Source organism: Coregonus lavaretus (assembly GCF_964263955.1).
Source record: "Coregonus lavaretus genome assembly, chromosome: 34".
Lineage (NCBI taxonomy): Eukaryota > Metazoa > Chordata > Actinopteri > Salmoniformes > Salmonidae > Coregonus > Coregonus lavaretus.
This window is the reverse complement of record NC_140021.1, coordinates 23,949,004-23,969,900: the sequence shown is the minus strand read 5'-3', so window position 1 is coordinate 23,969,900 and position 20,897 is coordinate 23,949,004. Positions and strand designations below refer to the sequence as shown.

At 41.2% G+C, this 20,897-nt stretch overlaps 1 protein-coding gene across 1 annotated transcript in view; it reads left to right on the top strand.

Annotated features, from left to right (window-relative positions):
* Positions 1 to 20,897, top strand: part of LOC311109167 (cadherin-12-like) — a gene marked incomplete at both ends in the record, with an annotated part of 103,770 nt that overhangs the window by 81,319 nt on the left and 1,554 nt on the right. The window contains 3 exons of the mRNA XM_084151997.1: positions 4,622 to 4,743; positions 8,601 to 8,718; positions 10,693 to 10,944. Coding sequence (XP_084008123.1) covers positions 4,622 to 4,743; positions 8,601 to 8,718; positions 10,693 to 10,944 — 492 coding nt within the window. The remainder of the gene's footprint in view (positions 1 to 4,621; positions 4,744 to 8,600; positions 8,719 to 10,692; positions 10,945 to 20,897) is intronic.

Sequence of the window (20,897 nt, the reverse complement as noted above, 5' to 3'; positions counted from 1 at the left end):
CTTTCTATTGTGCACAACATAATCAGAAAAATAACAGAATATTTAAAAAACTGTCACACAAATTTTAGCTTATCTACACCTACTACCAGTCCCCTTTATATATATATATATATATATATATATATATATATATAATTAATATTTAAGGCTAGGCTTGGTTTAGCCCCATCCTATATCTTAGCTATTTTATCTCCCTACGAGCCAGGACGCAGCCTGAGCTCCTCTGGCAGGGCACTGTTGACTATTCCAAAGTCTAGGTTGAAATGAAAAGAGACTGGACATTTGCCATTAGGGCCCCTAGACTTTGGAATGGTCTGCCAGAAGAGATCAGGCTTGCAGATTCAGTGCCTCTTTTTAAATCCCTACTGAAGACACACTTTTACAAAGATGCTTTTAATGTATGATTTCAATGTATGATTTTAATTAGCTGTCTTTTTCATTCTCCTCCTGTCTTTGTTTCTTTGTGAGTACTTTTATTTTATTGTATTGAAAATCACTTTTCAAATAAAGTTATTATTATTATTATTATTATTATTATTATTATTATTATTATTATTATTATTATAATTATTATTATTACTACATTGATTTTAACAACTAAACTATTGCACCATCTAGTGGGGAAACAATTGTGTCATGTGCTAAAATGAATGAACCAGTCAGCAAATTGGATAGGATGAGGTTTCCCTTGCAGTTCCTTGAATGATATAAATGCCATTTATTTAACCCTATATTATTTAGCGACCTCTATTTGATTGTAAATGTAGTTTGCAATACAAAAGTCATAGAACTCTTGCTTCCTAAAAGGATACAATTCACCTCTCATAGAAATAGTCTTTAATAGACATAATTCTCAAAATATGTTTCTTTCATTGTATTTCGATGGTTCCGTTGCTCAATGTTCTGGGTCAAAGAGGGCCAAGAGAAAACCCTTAACAGATAAAAAGATCACAGGGATGGAGAGATGCAATGTCCACAATTTCTGCCAGCGGAGTATCAGTGTTAGTGGTGGCGGTCGGTGTGATCAGAGAGAGCAGCAAATCCCGTACTCAGTCATTTTTCCTTCAGTGAAGAAGATTGCTTTTTCCATCAAGGTCACACACAAGTCTCTAGCTGAGCCTTAGCTGTATGTCTGATTCCCCTGGGGAGGGGAGGAGGGCCATCCACCATCCACCGCTCCCATCCCTGTAAGCCTCCACTGCAAAGCTTAGCCGAAACCCCCACTTCACAACCATCAAGTTTACCTTCACTTCTGCCTTGCACTACAAAAAATAGTTCCAGCTGTATGGAAATGTTGTATAAAAAGCAGAGATTCTGGTAAAAGCTTCTATAGTGAGGTTTGACAATGTCATTAACCTCTACGGGATCGGTGTCCCTTATACTGGACGGTTGAGCTAACGTGCGCTAATGTGATTAGCATGACTGTTGTAAGTAACAGAAAACTTTCCAGGACATAGACATGTCTTATATGGGCAGAAAGCTTAAATTCTTGTTAATCTTACTGCACTGTCCAATTTACAGTAGCTATTACAGTGAAAACATGCCATGCTATTGTTTGAGGAGAGTGCACAACATCAAAAAGCTTATCACGGCAACTGGTTTGATACATTCACCTCTGAAGGTAAATAATGTACTTACATTCAGTAATCTTGCTCTGTTTGTCATCCTGAGGGTCCCAGAGATAAAATGTAGCAAAGTTTGCGCCTAAACTGCAATATTATATTGTGGCCTTTCTCTTGCATTTCAAAGATGATGGAACACAACAAAAAATAGAAAACACATGTTTTTTTGTTTGTATTATCTTTTACCAGATCTAATGTGCAATATTCTCCTACATTAATTTCACATTCAAACAAACTTCAAAGTTTTCCTTTCAAATGGTATCAATAATATCCATATCCTTGATCAGGTCTTGAGCTACAGGCAGTTAGATTTGGGTATGTCATTTTAGGCGAAAAATTGAAAAAAAGGGTCAGATCCTTAAGAGGTTAATATGTGACTTGCATTTTAACAGCAGTTTAAACTGGCATGGGAGAATTCTGAGGTAGAATGGTTTGCACAATCTATACAGGACTGTACACAAATAATGGGTTCAAGTATAGCTATCAACTTTCAGTCATGCTGCGTTTATTGTTCATGGAATATAGTCTTCTGTTTTTAGATTCCCTGAAAGAACATATTTATTTAAAGAGGCAATCAGCAGTAGAAACAATAACAAAGCATTCTTCCCCGCCCCTGTTCAGTAAAAAGCTGAAGGATGGGGCTGGAGAAATGTAACCATTCTCTAATTCATAGACAGAGCTATGGATGAAAGGACTGACCTTCCATGATATCAAAATCATAGTTTTAACCATGTTTTGAAGCAATATAGTGTTTGTTTACATTTACTTTGTTTACAAACATTGGAGTAAAACAAGCTTATATTAGTGGTTCTGATGGGGTATAAGCTATATTCTTCAAGAATCAATAGGTACATTAATAATTAATTTATAAGTCAAGAAAATCGATGTAGCAACTGCTGATTGCCCCTTTAAAGGTATTGACTTCATATATTATTTTCCAATACATTGACACTTTTGAGGAATACATCAGGCATCTAAGAACTTCCACGCAAACCACAACGGTCACGTTGTGTGTGCCAGCGTTGCAAATAAAATTTACACATACATGCTGCTAGAACTGCCCCGGTCAACTGTAAGTGCTGTTATTGTGAAGTGGAAACTTATAGGAGCAACAACGGCTCCGCCGCGAAGTGGTAGGCCACACAAGCTCACAGAGAGGGACCGCCGAGTGCTGAAGCGCACAGTGTGTAAAAATCGTCTGTCCTCGGTTTCAACACTCACTACCAAGTCCCAAACTGCCTCTGGAAGCAATTTCAGCACAATAACTGTTTGTCGGGAGATTCATGAAATGGGTTTCTATGGCCGAGCAGCCGCACACAAACCTAAGATCACCATGAGCAATGCCAAGCGTCGGCTTGTTGCCTGGAGTGATGGAAACGTGTTGCCTGGAGTGATGGATGATGCTTCACCTGGGTTTGGCGGATGACAGGAGAACACTCCCTGCCCCAATGCATAGTGCCAACTGTAAAGTTTGGTGGAGGAGGAATAATGGTCTGGGGCTGTTTTTCATGGTTTGGGCTATGCCCCTTATTTCCAGGGAAGGGAAATCTTAATGCTACAGCATACAATTACATTCTAAATAATTCTGTGCTTCCAACTTTGTGGCAACAGTTTGGGGAAGGACCTTTCCTGTTTCAGCATGACAATGCCCCCGTTCACAAAGCGAGGTCCATGCAGAAATGGTTTGTCGATATTGGTGTGGAAGAACTTAACTAGAATGCACAGAGCCCTGACCTCAATCCCATCGAACACCATTAGGATGAATTGGAACGCCAACTGCGAGCCAGGCCTAACTGCCCAACATCAGTCCCCGACCTCACTAATGCTCTTGTGGCTGAATGGAAGCAAGTCCCCGCAGCAATGTTCCAACATCTAGTGGAAAGCCTTCCCAGAAGAGTGGAGGCTGTTATAGCAGCAAAGGGGGGACCAACTCCATATTAATGCCCATGATTTTGGAATGAGATGTTCGACGAGCAGGTGTCCACATACTTTTGGTATTGTGTTGAATGTCCGTGAATGTATCATGTTTGTTATGACATGCCCCCAAATCTTTGTAAGATTTTTTTTTTAACAATACAAAACATACACATACAAAAGACGACATACAGATGCACACAAACACCTGCTCAGACCTACTTGTTCTCACCCCTACATTCAGTGCCTGCACTACTCTCTGCCACATATCCTCAAATTGCACCATTTTGTTCCTCTCCGTCGCCCACGTTCTTCCAATATTTACATAATGAAGTATATTATTTTTTTCCATTGTCTTAATGATGTAGGATTGATTGATTTCCAGTTTTACGTATATGTTTTTTCAAGATAATTAAAGAGAAGAGTATCGTCCAACCCATCGGGTATCTCACTGCACCCTCGTATGACATGTTTTGAAATATGCAGACAGACGGATTAAAAGTAAATTGACATTGTAATACTTCTGACAGCCAACTTTCTAACTCCACCCATCATTTTTGGACTTTATAGCATTTCCAGAATGCATGGTTTATTGAGTCATTGTTAGTTTTACACTTAAGACATTACTTTGTTGTTATGCTGTAACATGTGTGAATTTTATAATACATTGTATAATACATGTATAATACATTCTATAAATTAGTTTATACTGGATTAAGCGTACATTTTCACTAACTGTACATTTGTTAGTTATGTTCCAACAATCCCTCCATCTTGTGCCAATATCAGTTATGTTTAAGTCTTGGGGTTTTTATATTTTAACCTGCATGTCATGATCGGGTCTGGTGTGGATGGACAGAATCAACCCGCGTGGCCAGTGTAGTCATCATTTTACCATTTGCCAATTCTAAGACTGCAGTGCATATTACAACCACATGATGTCAGGGTTGTAAAATCAATGGGGAATTGTCTCACACGGTTTTCTCTCTTCATTCATGTACTAACCCACAGGCAAGCACAATCAAACTCATTAGAAACATTTATAACTGCTCATTGTTGTTTATTGTGTGATTTTGACTCTTCAGATAGCCCAGTGCTGACCAGTAGAGTGGCTGTCACCGTTCATGTACTGGATGTCAATGAGTTTCCCCCTGAACTAGGCATCCCTTACGAGAGCTTTGTGTGTGAAAATGCCAAAGTAGGCCAGGTAAGTGAACGTGTGTCTGAGCATGTGTGTGTGTGTGCGTGCGTGTGTGTGTGTGTGTGTGTGTGTGTGTGTGTGTATGCGTGTGTCATCTTGAAGTATGCTCAGAGGCACTGTCTCATTAAAGGTGCCATATTGATAAAAAGGTCAGTAGGGAATTTTGAAAAGAACATCCTTGAATAAAATGCTAATAGTGAAGGGAAGGATGACTGATTCACAGTAATAGTATGTGCGTCCACACAGAGAGGCTACGTACCAAAGCACTACTTTTGACCAAGGCCCATAGGGAAAAGAACCAGTTAAAATAGAACCAGTAAAATCTCATCTTCGGCTGTATACAATATGCCTTTACATTATGATTTAAAACCAAATAAATCATATAGAACAACGGCCCATTGCCATGCATAGCACAGGTATCGTTCTATCAAAGTTTTGCATATTGCTAAAACCATCTGCTTTATTTTAGCTAATGGAGGGGGCATGGTGTGCTTTCCAGATCAGCAACCAAGTGTACATTCCAGATTATATATTTTGATGCAGAGGAGTCTCTGCCTGTGCGCATTGTAAACCACATGTGCCTACAAATTAGCCTATTAGCAAACATCTCCATGCACGTGCCAACAGAGCTCCTTTGGCGGTTTAACAAATAGCTAGAAAGACTTTCCATTAACACACTGAAGAAGCATTGCTTATGCTTACCCATGCCTTGCTCAATTAACCATTATTTTTAAAAGTCCTGAACAGTCATTCTGATTCCCATGGAAAATAGCCTTTTGAGTGACTAAAACATTACACAATATTTCTTACAGATAAAAATAACTTTTTCTCTCATGTCAAACTACCAGGAAGTCTGAAAAGACAGACTGAAGTGGCGGGGAGCTATTAGGCCATGACCCAGAAACCGATAAGTGGTCGAAAATTGTATCAGTTCATTAGTAGGCAAACGAACGCGTGTCCTCCCCTCCTCGATAGCCATCTTTCATTGAGGATACTCATGTTTCCTACCGCGGAAGAGTTTTGAAATCTGCCACACCCCCTTTGAATCAGCTTTTGTTTTGTCAGAAGAGAAAAACATACACGTTTAAAAACATGCACAACTCACTTTAAACATTTATTTTGGGATCCACCCCCCTAAAAGTAATTTCCATAATGACGCGCAAGTGGAGAAGGACCGTCTCATTTCAAGCAAGCGCATTTCCATCCACGTTCACTCTCCTCGCCAACTCTCCTCGATTAACTTTGACCTTTTTCAAAAGGATGCGTGAGAGGACGGAGGAGAGAGGACGCAGGAGGTGAGCAAATCTAATTGATGAAAGGTCCTTGAACGGCGGTTCTGTAATAACGCCTATGTCAAGCAACATGGATGCAGTGAGCGGTGATGCAGTGAGATTATCTAAAGCAAATTTGCTGATACACAAAGTAACTCAAACAACATTGAAATTGCATGCAACATCCAATCCTGTCATACATCACTTCACGGTTTCACAAATGATGTGTTTATTCAACTGTTTGGTTATTGTAACAGCATAAATATAGACAAAATGTTCGCTGTATCATTTAGCCAGCGAGCCCAAATGGCATTGTCAGCACTGTTTATCAAGCTAGTTAGCTAGTTCAGCTTGGACAAATTCTGTTGAAATGTCACAGGTTGAGGTAGCAGCACTTTTCAATAAATATATGCAGACTGTCAATGATGTCAAGAAGTTTGTATACATTTTCAGTTAGGCATGTCTCTTAATATAATGAATCAGAGTTTGGGGCAACCCTTCCGCCACTTTTGTTCTATGCTGGCTGAAGACCATGCTTGCCAGTTACTAGCTCACACCAGACACAGATGAAAGCAGAAACCTTTTTTTATTTTTTTTATTTTTTATTTAACCTTTATTTAACCATGTAAGCCAGTTGAGAACAAGTTCTCATTTACAACTGCGACCTGGCCAAGATAAAGCAAAGCAGTGCGATAAAAACAACAACACAGAGTTACATATGGAATAAACAAAAACGAACAGTCAATAACACAATAGAAAATAGAAAATCTTTATACAGTGTGTGCAAATGTAGTAAGTTATGGAGGTAAGGCAATAAATAGGCCATAGTGCAAAATAATTACAATTTAGCATTAACACTGGAGTGATAGATGTGCAGAAGATGATGTGCAAATAGAGATACTGGGGTGCAAATTAGCAAAATAAATAACAATGTAAATAACAATATGGGGATGAGGTAGTTGGGTGGGCTAATTACAGATGGGCTATAAGTATCTTTACCTTACATAAATAGGGGAAACCTAAATTATATTTGCTGACACGCTGCAGTCATATTTTGGCACCAGTAGACTAGCTAGCTACCTATGAAAACAACGTCCCTCTGCGAACACACCTTCTGCGATGTTGGTTACAAGGCAGTACTTATTTAAATTAGGTAAGAGAATAAGACATTACCATTGGTGTATTAAATTGAGGCTTTTGTGATGTCACAAAAAGCTCTTAATAATCCCGCCTGGGGGAGGGACCATTAACTTTATGATCAAACTTTATCAGTGTAGAAGCAACAGTAATTTTTCATACTTTGGTAGTCCTACTTTGATCTGGTTTCATCCAAATATCATCACATTTCCATACAAGTATTTTTCACAGCAAGATTCCGCCAGGTGTTACTCACAGCTGGTCGGCGATAAAGAATTGCAGGTCTTCTTTTGTAAGAGCAATCATGTCCCCCTTGATGGTTAGCCGTCCTCACACTGCCTGCCAAAGAACAGACAAAGCACTTATAGTACAGTACAGGTATTCTGAAGCATATCACGCTGTGCAGCAGCAACCTCCCCTGAACAGTCATCTATAACCAGGGATGTATTCAAGTGAGAAAAACAAGAGAGATATATTTCCATGTGAAAGCAGGGAGGAAGGCCACAGGACAAATACCCTGTTTCAACATTCTCAGTAAAACAGATTAAGCAGAGAAAAAACCATTATCAAAAACACGCTTGAATGCTTTCTGAGATAAAGAGGGTTGAGTTTAGTGAGGCAGTGGACTGCCTTCCCAAACTGAAACCCCATGCACGGAGAGGAGAGTTGCGATGCGAGGAGAGGAGGCGAGGAGAGGTGGCAAGGCTAAACAACCTCCCATTGAGATCATAGCCCTGTGCACTGATCGACGTTTAGAGACACTGTTAATGAATTTTCTCTTACAGATATGTCCCTGTTCAGTTCACCAGCATGTATGGATCACTTTGTGGCCAATACACAATGATAATAGAGCTAGGTTTTATTGCTGCAGAGATTTAGGAAAAATAAAAACGACATTCTTAATTTATTTTAAATTGTCTCTATTCAATGGAGTATAATGTGGATACACAGCTGAGTCCCTGGGCATTAGATGATTAAACAGAAAGTTTGTCTATGCTTCATTATGTATTCACAGGAGTGGTCAGGGGAATACGGTATGTTCACTCTGAGGGTACTAATAGAATGCTGCAGGGGGCAGGTCTTCTACATTATATTTACAAATCATGGCTTTATGTCTAATAAATCACAGGAAAAAATTAATAATGAAATTAACTCCAAATATATTTTTTATCATTTATTTTCCCTGAGCCCCTTTTTGACACTGAAATGTGCAATCTAATGTATATTGACTGCACCGCCCCTTTAATATTGTTGCAAGCCCAAAAAATATGTACAAATACAACAATTTCTTGATGTAATTTTTCATGAGTCATGGAACTTAAAGGATAACTTAACTAAATGTCCCGACATCTTGAGTTTATTGTGTCTAGACGATACTAAAATACTATCTCAACAGCCATGCAATCCTTTGATGATTTTCCTTCAGTTCAATGTTCAAACATTTTTCTCTCTCAGGTAATTCAAACCTTCAGTGCAAAGGACCAGGATCTTCCACAAAGGGGTCATAAGTTTTCCTTCAAACCATCAGAGAGGGACGTCAACAACAAGAACTTCACTATCCGAGACTTTGGAAGTGAGTTATCTTGACCAGGTTTCTGACACTGTGCCAGTCAAGAAGAAAAAGTAGTCCACATAGTGAATAAGCATGATGACAGCAGCTAACATATCTCTAGGTGATACAGTGAATCATAACACCTGCTAAAAGGTCACAGCAGGCTCCTTTAGACATATGTTGTTGTGGGTACCTGATAGACAGTATATATATATCATATAACCCAAGAAAAGTACTGCATATATTTATTAATTTTGTGCAGCAGCCATAGCCATCACCAATGGGAGTCAACTATCTAAAATATGTATAAAAATGAGTACTGTTGTGTCAATTCTATATGATTTAGAATATGTAGTCATATATACATATAAACGCAACATGCAACAATTCCCCCCCTCCTCAGATGATCCCGCAGGTGAAGAAGCCGGATGTGGAGGTCCTGGGCTGGCGTGGTTACACGTGGTTTGCGGTTGTGAGGCCGGTCGGCTGTACTGCCAAATTCTCTAAAACAATGTTGGAGGCGGCTTATGGTAGAAAACTGAACATTCACTTCTCTGGCAAAAGCTCTGTTGGACATTCCTGCAGTCAGCATGCCAATTGCACACTCCCTCAAAACTTGAGACATCTGTGGCATTGTGTTGTGTGAGAAAACTGCACATTTTAGTGGCCTTTTATTGTCCCCAGCACAAGGTGCACCTGTGTAATGATCATGCTGTTTAATCAGCTTATTGATATCCTATACCTGTCAGGTGGATGGATTATCTTGGCAAAGGAGACATGCTCACTAACAGGGATGTAAACACATTTGTGCAAAACAATTTAGAGTAAGAAGCTTTTTGCGCATGTGGAAGATTTCAGGGATCTTTTATTTCAGCTCATGAAACATGGGACCTACACTTTACATGTTGCGTTTATATTTTTGTTCGGTATAGTATATTCTCAGAAAGGTATAATGTCTCTTTCCAATGGGCATATTGCGAAACACACCCTTTGAAGACGGGTGTGAGTATGACCCATTGCAGTATGAAGCTGTGGAAACAAATTCATTTCTCAACCTTGAAGAGAGACCTGGCTTGAACCCCTGATCCAGTTTTACCTTTTGGACACAGAGCCTCACAGCTTTCCGCCCTGCCGTCACAGTGCCAACAGGCACAATCTCCAGATACAGGGATGAGATCTGATGCGCAGGGACAAGGCATTCAAAGCACCAAAGGCGAAGTCTAGCAAAGCAGGAGAAAATATTTAAAAAAACACAATCTGCATCCCAAATGGCACCCTATTCCCTTTGTAGTACACTATTCAAGTAGTGCACTATAAAGGGAAAGTGTGCCATTTGGGACGAACCTATAGTCTGTGCATAACATGTAAGGTGTGTTGAGACACCTTGACCCTTCTGTCAGGAAAAAGTCCCCGGCCTTGTCAGAGGAACAAACCAATCCTGACAGGGGTCAGACAGTCTAGCCACACTGGACAGGTCTGGGGCTGGTCCAACCTGACACATCGCCCTGTTCCTGAGAAAAAACTGTCCAGGTCTATTCCTCTGACCAACTTCACACCTGCTCCAGCACCACACCAACGCCACCTTACTTTCTTAGTACATGGTTCCCTTACTCCCCTTACCAGGCTACATGGTTCATTTACTCTTAATCATTGTTTAACCTTCAATTTTCCTAGAGTTATGTTCGCTAAATGAACACATAGAAACCACAAAAGTTCCCCTGCACACTCAGTTGTAGGGGATAAGGAGGGTAGGGCTGGCAGGTTGTCCCGGAGGCAATTTAGACATTTTCAGAGTTGACTTGCTGGCTGAGGTAACGTCAGGTCAACCTTGTTGTAAGACAAGGGACACAAAACAACCAACAGAAACACATGCACAAGAATGCACAGGTTCAGTGACAGCATTATCATTGTCTCATTGTATAGGCTAGTGTATCCCGAATAAGACTATAATGAACAACAGTCATGAGTAGTTACATTTGTTTCTTTCTGTTCCAGATAACACTGCGGGGATAGTGACTCTGCGGAGCGACTTCCGACGGCGTTCCCAGGAGATCTACATCCTTCCTGTGGTGATCCAGGACAGCGGCTACCCCGTCCAAAGCAGCACGGGCATTCTGACCATCCGTGTGTGTGGCTGCGAGTCGGATGGATCGCTCCTCACCTGCAGTGCAGAGGCCATCTTCCTCCCAGTGGGGCTGAGTACAGGGGCCCTGATAGCCATACTCCTGTGCATTGTCATTCTACTGGGTGAGTCATTTACTATGCCTCATTCACTCCTCTTAGTCATTGAATGTGTGATGGAGTTCATCACTTTAAGGCCCACCCTGGGCATCAACCAACATTCACAAAAACACTAACATACTCACAAAGCAGCGTCATAACCACTAGACTAACCACCACCATAGTCAGTATATCATAATTCTACTGGGTGCGTATTGAGTAATTTACCCTTGTGGTAGGTCCTACTCAGTTATGACTGTGTAATTTCTTGTTGTATGGCTGACTACTGGGGCTTTGATAGCCATCCTCCTGTCCATCGTCATTCTACTGGGTGAGTCATTTAAAGCTGTGGTAGATCCTCCTAATCAGTAATGCCTGTGTAACAGATCAGTGTGTGTCCCTGTACGGACGACGCAGGAAACAAACCCACATTAACTCTCTAGAGTCTAAGCCCTGTCTAAGCCAGGGGAGAGGGGTTCTAAGCTAACATATGGAATTGTTTTAAGGTGGTCTACCAAGGATCATTTAGCTATTAGAATTTTAATTGAAATTGAGCTCAGGTGCATCCTGTTTCCATTGATCATCCTTGAGATGTTTACACAACTTGATTGGAGTCCACCTGTGGTAAATTCAATTAATTTGATATGATTTGGAAAGGCACACACCTGTCTATATAAGGTCCCACAGTTTGACAGTGCACGTCAGAGCAAAAACCAAGCAATGAGGTCGAAGGAATTGTCCGTAAAGCTCAGAGACAGGATTGTGTTGAGGCACAGTCTGGGGAAGGGTACCAAAAAATTTCTGCAGCATTAAAGGTCCCCAAGAACAAAGTGGCCTCCATCATTCTTAAACGTAATAAGTTTGGAACCACCAAGAGTCTTCCTAGAGCTGGCCGCCCGGCCAAACTGAGCAATCGGGGGAGAAGGGCCTTGGTCAGGGAGGTGACCAAGAACCCGATGGTCACTCTGACAGAGCTCCAGAGTTCCTCTGTGGAGATGGGAGAACCTTCCAGAAGGACAACCATCTCTGCAGCACTCCACCAATCAGGCCTTAATAGTAGAGTGGCCAGACGGAAGCCACTCCTCAGTAAAAGGCACCTAAAGGACTCTCAGACCATGAGAAACAAGATTCTCTGGTTTCATGAAACTACGTTTGAACTCTTTGGCCTGAATGCCAAGCATCATGTCTGCAGGAAACCTGGTACCATCCCTACGGTGAAGCATGATGGTGGCAGCATCTTGCTGTGGCAGGGACTGGGAGACTAGTCAGGATCGAGTGGAAGATGAACGGAGCAAAATACAGAGAGATCCTTGATAAAAACCTGCTCCAGAGCGATCAGGACCTCAGACTGGGGTGAAGGTTCACCTTCCAACAGGACAACGATCCTAAGCGCACAGTCAACACAACGCAGGAGTGGCTTTGGTACAAGTCTCTGAATGTCCTTGAGAGGCCCAGCCAGAGCCCGGACTTGAACCCGATCTAACATCTCTGGAGAGACCTGAAAATAGCTGTACAGTGACACTCCCCATCCAACCTGACAGAGCTTGAGAGGATCTGCAGAGAAGAATGAGAGAAACAAACAATTCAAGAAATCAACCTGCACTAGAGTATGCTGGGAAATATAATAATGATGGGCATGGTTTTGGTTTGACACTGGTTATTAACACCAACACTGTGGTTCTTTTACACCAATTAGTGTTCATTTACAGTTTTTCTCCATTGGTTTGGCTCATTTCTTGAAACAGAAATTACATTCTCAAAACTACATGGACAAACCTCCAAACCACTTGGCAATTGTTCACAACAGAATTGAATTTCTCATTAATTTCATCAAATTGCAAATGTCTAAGTACATGTCTCAATGTCTCAGTACATCTTTGCAAATGATTAAGTACAGGTAGCCTACATTTAGCACAATTTCCAAGTGAATAGATCTTGTTGATCTAAACTGATTGTTGATTCTCAGTCTAATGGTTGTTCGCTCCAAAACGTGTCAGCGTCATTTCATTGTATAAGTCATCACATGCACAATAGTCTGTTCAATTGTCAAAATTATTCAAGAACATACAGTTTTTCTCAGTCGCTTTGGTGCATTTTTCACATCATCCCTAACATGTGCAAAATAATAAGTGCATTTCTCAGAACAATTTGTACAAACTGCAATATACAATAGATATGTTTCTAAAGCTAGTCAGTCACTAAAAATCCTTAGTACATCTCTCAAAAGTAAATATTCATGCCAATGATCATGTCAGTGTCATCAGAATGATAAGTCATTGAGTCATTGTTCACGAACAAGGTTGTCAAAATGTTTAGGCATGTTGTCAATGGAACTGTGTACTTTGACAGTATTACCTGATGTAAACTTAGGCTACAGTTTGGATGACAGTTACTGTATTGAAAATGCACAAGGCTGCACTTCTATGGCATATATCAATTTCAACAGTACTATTTACATATTACTGTATGTGGGTTATTGATTGAAAGAGACTGGACAACCCAAGGGGCACAAAGGAAAAAAAAACTAAATTAGAAAGAAACACAGGAAACCACCCCTAAGGCACAACTTTGCCCACAGCATTGTTCTAGTGCTGTCTCTACACATCCAGACGTTCCTGTCTGTCAGCCCACATATTCTCATCCACATCACACCGGATATTTTCCCTTCCAATGCAACGTGGAAAGAATCTTTTGGAATGCCTTATCCATCCTCTGCAGGCGTCGACTGTGGTGTCCTCACATGCTGCATCCATTGCAGCCAGCAGGGTCATCTGTGTGTGTGGCTGACGATCGTACACCTTCCACCTCCATGCTGAAAAGAACTCCTCAATTGGGTTAAGGAATGGTGAATAAGGTGGGAGGAATTCTATGAGCATCCTCGGGTGGGTCACAAACCATTGCCTTATGATGTTTGATCGATGGAAACTCACATTATCACAAATGACCACATACTTTGGCAAATCCTCTCTAAACAGACCCCTCTCATCATCAGGGATGAGAGCCCTGTAGAGAGTCTCTAAAAAGTTGAGTAGATGCTGGGTGTTGTATGGCCCTAAAAGGGGGATATGGGTTAGGACACCATGCTCCGAAATAGCAGCACACATGGTGATATTTCCTCCCCGTTGGCCTGGCAAATCCACAGTAGCTCTGTGACCGATGATATTCCGACCCCGCCTTCTGCATTTGGTCAGGTTGAAGCCAGCCTCATCCACGTATACAAAGTTGTGAGAGGGTTCACTTGATTCCAACTCCATTATACGCTATATCCCAGAACACACAGTTGAATTTGTTTTGGTAAGGAAGAGTGACATAAAATGTACATATATTGCATGTTCCTTCCACAGCAATGGAAATGTGTGCAGTTTATGCTTACTGTACTATGTAACACTATAAAATGTTGCTGTAAAGTAGTTACATAGATATATGTTTTACCTGTACATACTGGTACCGTAGCTCCTTAACTCTGTCCTCATTCCTTTGGAATGGTACACGGTACAGCTGTTTCATACTCATCTGGTTTCTATGCAGCACCCTGTCGATGGTTGAGATGCTAACCGTATGGATGTTTTCAAAGACATCGTTGTCTTCTATAATGGTCCTTTGTATTTCCCTGAGTCTCATGGCATTGTTTGCTCGGACCATGGTGCAAATAGCCTCCTCCTGTTGAGGTGTGAAAAGGCGTCCTCTGCCACCGGTTTGAGGTAATCTTGCAGTCCTATGTGTGGAAAAATGCAGTGATGCATCGCACACTTTCACATAGACAAAAACTATGCGAACACACATTTTACTGTAAAACATACAGGTGGGTGCATGTAAGGTGCAGTATGTATCTGTATAGAGTATATTTCTGTATGCTGTGAAATACAAGTGGACTACTGTAATATGAAGCATTGTAGGAAGTATACAGTATACTGCTTATATACAGTAACAGTGCACTGTACATTGGTGGACATACCTGTTCTCTCTTCGAAACGTTTGTACTATTGAGGACACGGTTGATCTCCCAATATTCGGCTGCACCCTTCGACCCGCCTCAGCCATTGTAAGGCCATGATTGACAACATGGTCTACAATAGTGGCCCTTATGTCATCAGATATGCGCCTATGTCCTCTTCTGCCTCTTCCTCTGTTTTGCCTTCCACCACGCATCCTTGCTCCTCTTCTTCCTCCTCTTGGCTGTTGACCCTGTTCGTTTCCTGGTCCATCCATTATTGGAAAATTGCAACTCTGTGTTGTGGTCTGTCTATATATGCTTGCCAATTGATTCTTCATGAGATGCACCTTTGAGCAATTTAGACAACTGGTTGATTGTTGGTTGAACTAACACTTTACATTCCTTCATGAGTGAGGGTTAATTTAACCTGCACGATTCAGCAATTTACGTTTTTGTACAAAAGGTCTAATAGAAATGTGTAAAACTATGCTTGACAGTTTATGACAAATAGTTCAACAATTTTGCATGTAATGGCTTATGCAAGGAACTAATGCCTAGATGTTTTGAGGGGTAAGACTATTCAACAGAGAACCATCTACTATATTTTGATCAACATGACATGAGCAATTGAAAATGTGGAAAAAAGCTGACACTTGTACATTATCAATTGCAATATGTACAAAAGCAATTGCAATTTGTTCAAAGGAATAAGAAATTGCTTTAATGATGTGCACAAGTGACTAGATGATTTGGAATTTGTACAAGTAGTATCAAGAATTGCACTTTTGATCTAAGAAATGCACCAAAGCGACTGAGAAAAACTGTAATACCATGAATACCATATATGAATCCCTTGGAACATTTGATAAATTTATTACAGCAATTGACAGTCAGGTGAAACTAGAACTTGACTAACGAAGGAGGAGTTTCACACATCTCAGATGACCAATCAAACAGTATGTTTAGTTACCTGACAGGTGCTGTCCATGACTGTGAATGCTGCCAAACATGTATGTAAAGAGCTTGACCATGCAGGACCAGTACAATTTCTGAACATGGAGGCACCTGGCCAAGTAAATGAACAAGGGCAACTGCCTGCTCGAGGAAGAGGAAGAAGAAGAGGAGGAGGAGGAGTAAGGGTGCGTGGTGGTGGAATAGGGGGAAGAGGCCGAGGAGCACGAAGACACCATGCTGTCCCGGATGAAATTCGGGCCACAATTATAGACCATGTCATCAACCATGGCCTCACAATGGCGGAGGCAGGTCGCCGAGTGCAGCCTAATGTGCCTCGCTCAACAGTCTCCTCCATCATCCAAACCTTTCGCAGGGAAAACAGGTATGTAGTCAGTCAATGATGGAATTATATGTTGTATAGGACAGGACACTGTGCATAGAGCAAGACATTTATTTATTTACATATTTACCTATTCATTTAGTGTGTGTGTGTGATAGGCCTACAGTAATATCTTACCTCAATGGGATGTTATGATACTAAAAATGACAAGAAAAACATTGGAGAAAATAAACTATGGAATAGTTTATTTTCTACAGTATTGATGATACAGTTTACAGTAGTATTCCAGTCACTGTGCAGTGATGCATTAGAATTGTGGTAAAGTTACTGTAAGTAAAACAACAATACAATTACATAGGTAACTCATTCTGTAAGGAATACATAAGGTATACATTACGAATGGAGTGTTGTCCTTTGACTTCTATATCTAGGATTGGACGACAACCTTGCACAGGTGGCAGAGGAAAACTTCTCAATGAACAACAAGAACAAGAGATCTGTAACATGGTGATGGCAAATAATGCCATCACATTGAGACAGATCCGCGCTGCAATCCTACAAGACAATGCCATATTCCAAAATGTCAACTCTATAAGCATCTCCACAATAGACCGGATATTGAAGAAGCATCAGATGACAATGAAGCAAATTTACAGGGTACCATTTGAGAGGAACTCTGATAGAGTGAAAGAGCTGCGGTACCAGTATGTACATGTAAGTCAGTTACTGGTTGTCCATCATTATAACATTTTTACAATTAAGCAGTGGTTCCCAAACTTTTTTGGCTTCAGTACCCACTTTACCTGATTTGTGTATCCAGGTAATCCAGGTATGGAAGTATTTGATTTATCTGACTTCAACATTTCGCCTAAAAACTGCAGCTTACTGTATGATGCAATTATCATTATAATCCTTATTTTGAAGAATATAACATACAATAAGAAAAGGGGTCAAAGAGCTGCAATTAGTGCCTCCCATGTAAATATATCTAATACTGTGGGTTTTACTGTAACATTTCAGTAAGTCTAGTCATTGATGATTTCCCCCCTCCCCTTTCTGTCAAATACCCCCTGTAGTACCTCTGCATAGGGGTACATGTACCCCAGGTTTGGAACCACTGGAGTAGTGGCCAGTAGTATATTGAACTTGTGGAGAACATAGAACATTCCTATGTAATTGTCTGTAACTGTAGTGTATGACTCTTCTGTATGACTGATTTGATGTTTTCTTTTTTTACGCTATTGTAGAGAATAATGGCATTGGAAGGAAACGAGACCCATCACATCCTCGTGTTTGTGGATGAAGCTGGCTTCAACCTGGCCAAGGGCCGAAGACGTGGCCGTAATATTATTGGCCACCGGTCCATGGTGGATGTCCCAGGCCAGCGAGGGGGCAATATAACTATGTGTGCTGCCATATCGGAGAATGGTGTGGCCACTCACATCCCCAGTCTTGGCCCATACAATACACAGAAGCTCCTCATCTTCTTGGACCGCCTTCATGTTGATTTGATCCCTGAAAATGAGAGCGGTCTCGTAGGGCCTCACCTACCACAATATGTCATTGTATGGGACAATGTGAATTTCCACCGTGGCCCGCTCATCAGGGCCTGGTTCACTACTCATCCAAGGATGGTCATGGTGTTCCTACCACCTTACTCTCCTTTCCTCAATCCTATTGAGGAGTATTTCTCCGCTTGGAGGTGGAGAGTGTATGAGCATCGGGCTCAAGATCAGAGGTCCCTGCTCCATGCAATGGACGCTGCGTGTGAGGATATTACAGCAGATCAGTGTAGGGGATGGTTGCGACATGCACGCCGTTTCTTCCCTCGTTGCATCGCAAGGGAGAATATACGCTGTGATGTGGATGAGAATCTGTGGCCAGACAGACAGCAGCGTGTGGATGGCCAGGAGGGTGAGGACAGCGACCAGTGAAGAACTGTTAGTTGTGAAACTCCAGCTTTATTTACAGCACTGTAGGCTGCATATAATTTTCATTGTTTTTTGTTTGTGTGTTTATATTACAGTATATTATGCTGTATACATTTTCTTTTTACTCTGATGTATGGAAGTTACTTTATGTGTGTGAATGATAATGGTTACAATTTCCTTGGCAGTATGAGTGCAATGTGTGATGTCAAACCTTGGAGGCTACTCTTACCCTAAAATCCTATTTATTTTTTTCAGTTTTATACACAATTGTATTCTGTTAGCTAGACAAAAAACAGTACAGTAACCATTGTCAATGAAGGACTGGGCTAAGACTGAAAGGTGGACATGAGGGATATTTCAATGGTCCTCTGCCATAGTGACAAAACATCTAAACATTTTGACTTGCAGTACTTACACAATGCCAAAGGGACGAAGCATTTTGGGGGCACTGACTGTTTAAATGAGAAGGAAATTTAGTTTTGACACATGCGTGAACTGTTTTGGGAGAGGTATGAGCTTTTGCAGGTGAACCATGGTGTTGTGCCGAACCATCCACGTTATTTTGGCTAAAGCACCAAGAGTGTTGAGAACGTCCGGTCTGTTTCAAGAAATGAGCCAAAGCAATTGAGAAGGATCTTTGCCATTTTCGTGGCACTGACTCCTTATATGGGAAAGGAATTTAGTTTTGAAGCATGAGTGAACAGTTTTAGGAGAGATATGAGCTTTTGCAAGTGAGCTATAGTGTTGTGCTGAACTGTAAGACTGTTTTGCCAAATGATCTTAGAGTTTTGAGAATGTAATTTCTGTTTCAAGAAATGAGCCAAACCAATGGAGAAAAACTGTAAGACCTACAGAGTTAATTTAACACTTTAATCAACACTAGAAATGAAAAATCTACACGAGGTAACATTGGCCAATTTGGTGTAGCAGCGAGAGAGAGAGAGGGGATGTAAATATCACTTTTTTGCCTTGTGTTAAAACTGGTTCTCTTTTTACAGTGTAGGTCAAGTATGGCCGTGACCCATATAGAATTATCAAAAAGTTTTCATCATTAGCCATAGAATTCTTATTTTTTCCCTTCCACCCAGAATCCACTACTTAGCATAATGAACAGGAAAAGCTAAAGGGATATGATCAACTTGCAAACCCATGTTTAATTACCTAATTGGTTATGGTTAGACGCTAAGGTTAAGGTCAGTGTTATGGTTAAGTTAGGGTCAGGGTTAGAGTTATGGGTTGGCATGCCAGTCACGTCCCTTTAGTTACACCTATAATTAACTGAGTGTGATTAGGTGTCATTTCACCAAGTGATGGGGGCTCACGTGTGAAAGTGTCTGTAAATGCCAGTTCTACTCATCATCGGCAGTGTTGCAATCAGGGCTGCATTCAGGGAGGTTTTTGTTCAGATGGGACTGGACAGAGTCTTTTAGCTCTTCTGCTTGTAGTTTGCAGAGGTTGTATTTCTGTGTAGGGGTTTTGGGTTGCTTTCTTTGCCTGGGAGCCAGTCTGATGGCCATCACAGATTTGACTAGGCGGTGGTCAGTCCAGCAGGCTTCAGTACCTCAGATGGCATGGGTGATGTTTACATCCCTGAGGTCTTGTGATCTCATAATGACGTAATCTATTAGATGCCATTGTTTTGAGCGAGGGTGCTGCCATGTTGCTTTGCGTTTGTTGCGTTGCCTGAACACTTTGTTGGTTATCGGGAGTTCTGCACCATTGCTGAGTAGTAGGAGTTTGTTTTGCCCACTCCTTCCTTCCCGATGGTACCTCTCAATTTGGTCTCTGCCCACACGTGCATGTAGCATTGCTTTCCTTATGCCGTGCTTGCTTTGCTCTGCTCTGCCTTGCATTGCTCTGCCTTGCGTTGCGTTGTGTTGAATTGCTCTGCCTTGCTTTGCTGTACTCTGCATGCTACTTCACGGAGTGATGCTCCTGCCCCATGCTCAGTGTAAAGTATTAGATGTATCACTGTTTTCATTGTTAAAGTGTAAGTTTATGTATCAGCTTAATATCAACCAACGTGTGTTATGATGCATGCATACGTAATTAATAATGTCTATATAATCTTGAGATTCAGAAAGCATAATTTGCTATTAGCCGCTACTGCTACTAGCCACATCACTTTATACTATGCCCTTGCATCTAAGATGTAACTTGCTCTCGCATATGGAATGTAAATGCATGTACAGAGGATAATTCTGTATTAATGTGTCACTTGGACCACACCATGGCATCAAGTCTCCACTATCTCAACTTTTTAGAAATTACGTGTCTACAAAGATAATGGGGTTTAGAGATTGTTCAAAGAGTGTTGATTTCATTAGTTAGTCTAGCCAACTTCGAGGAGTTATTTTTCATGTTGAGAGTGAGTCCTTGTTTGTATGAAGGAGGCCCTCTTCACCCTCTGTGCTCTCTGTGAAGGTAGAGTTAGTGTTGAAAGGGTTGACCACGTGGTGAGAGAACTGTTATCAGAGCTCAGTCAACATGCCTTGAGGCTCTGGCTGGCATCGCTGTTATTCCATCAAGTCATGCTGTCCCTGAGGAAGTGCCAGAGTGAATCACAACTTACAGAAATAAACTCTCTTTTTGAAAGCCAGTTATTTTTTTGTGGTGGATATGTCAAGCTGACAAAGTTGTTCCTTTCTTTGTGGAAATGATGGGGAAATCAAGCTGTTTGTCGAACTGGCTGGCATGAGGGCCTGTCTGGCATTAGCGGTACCTCCCCATACCATCAAAATTAGACCACACCCAGCTACCACCCCTATACAGCTAATCAAATGGCTACCCGGACTATTTGCATTGTTTTTTACTTATCCAT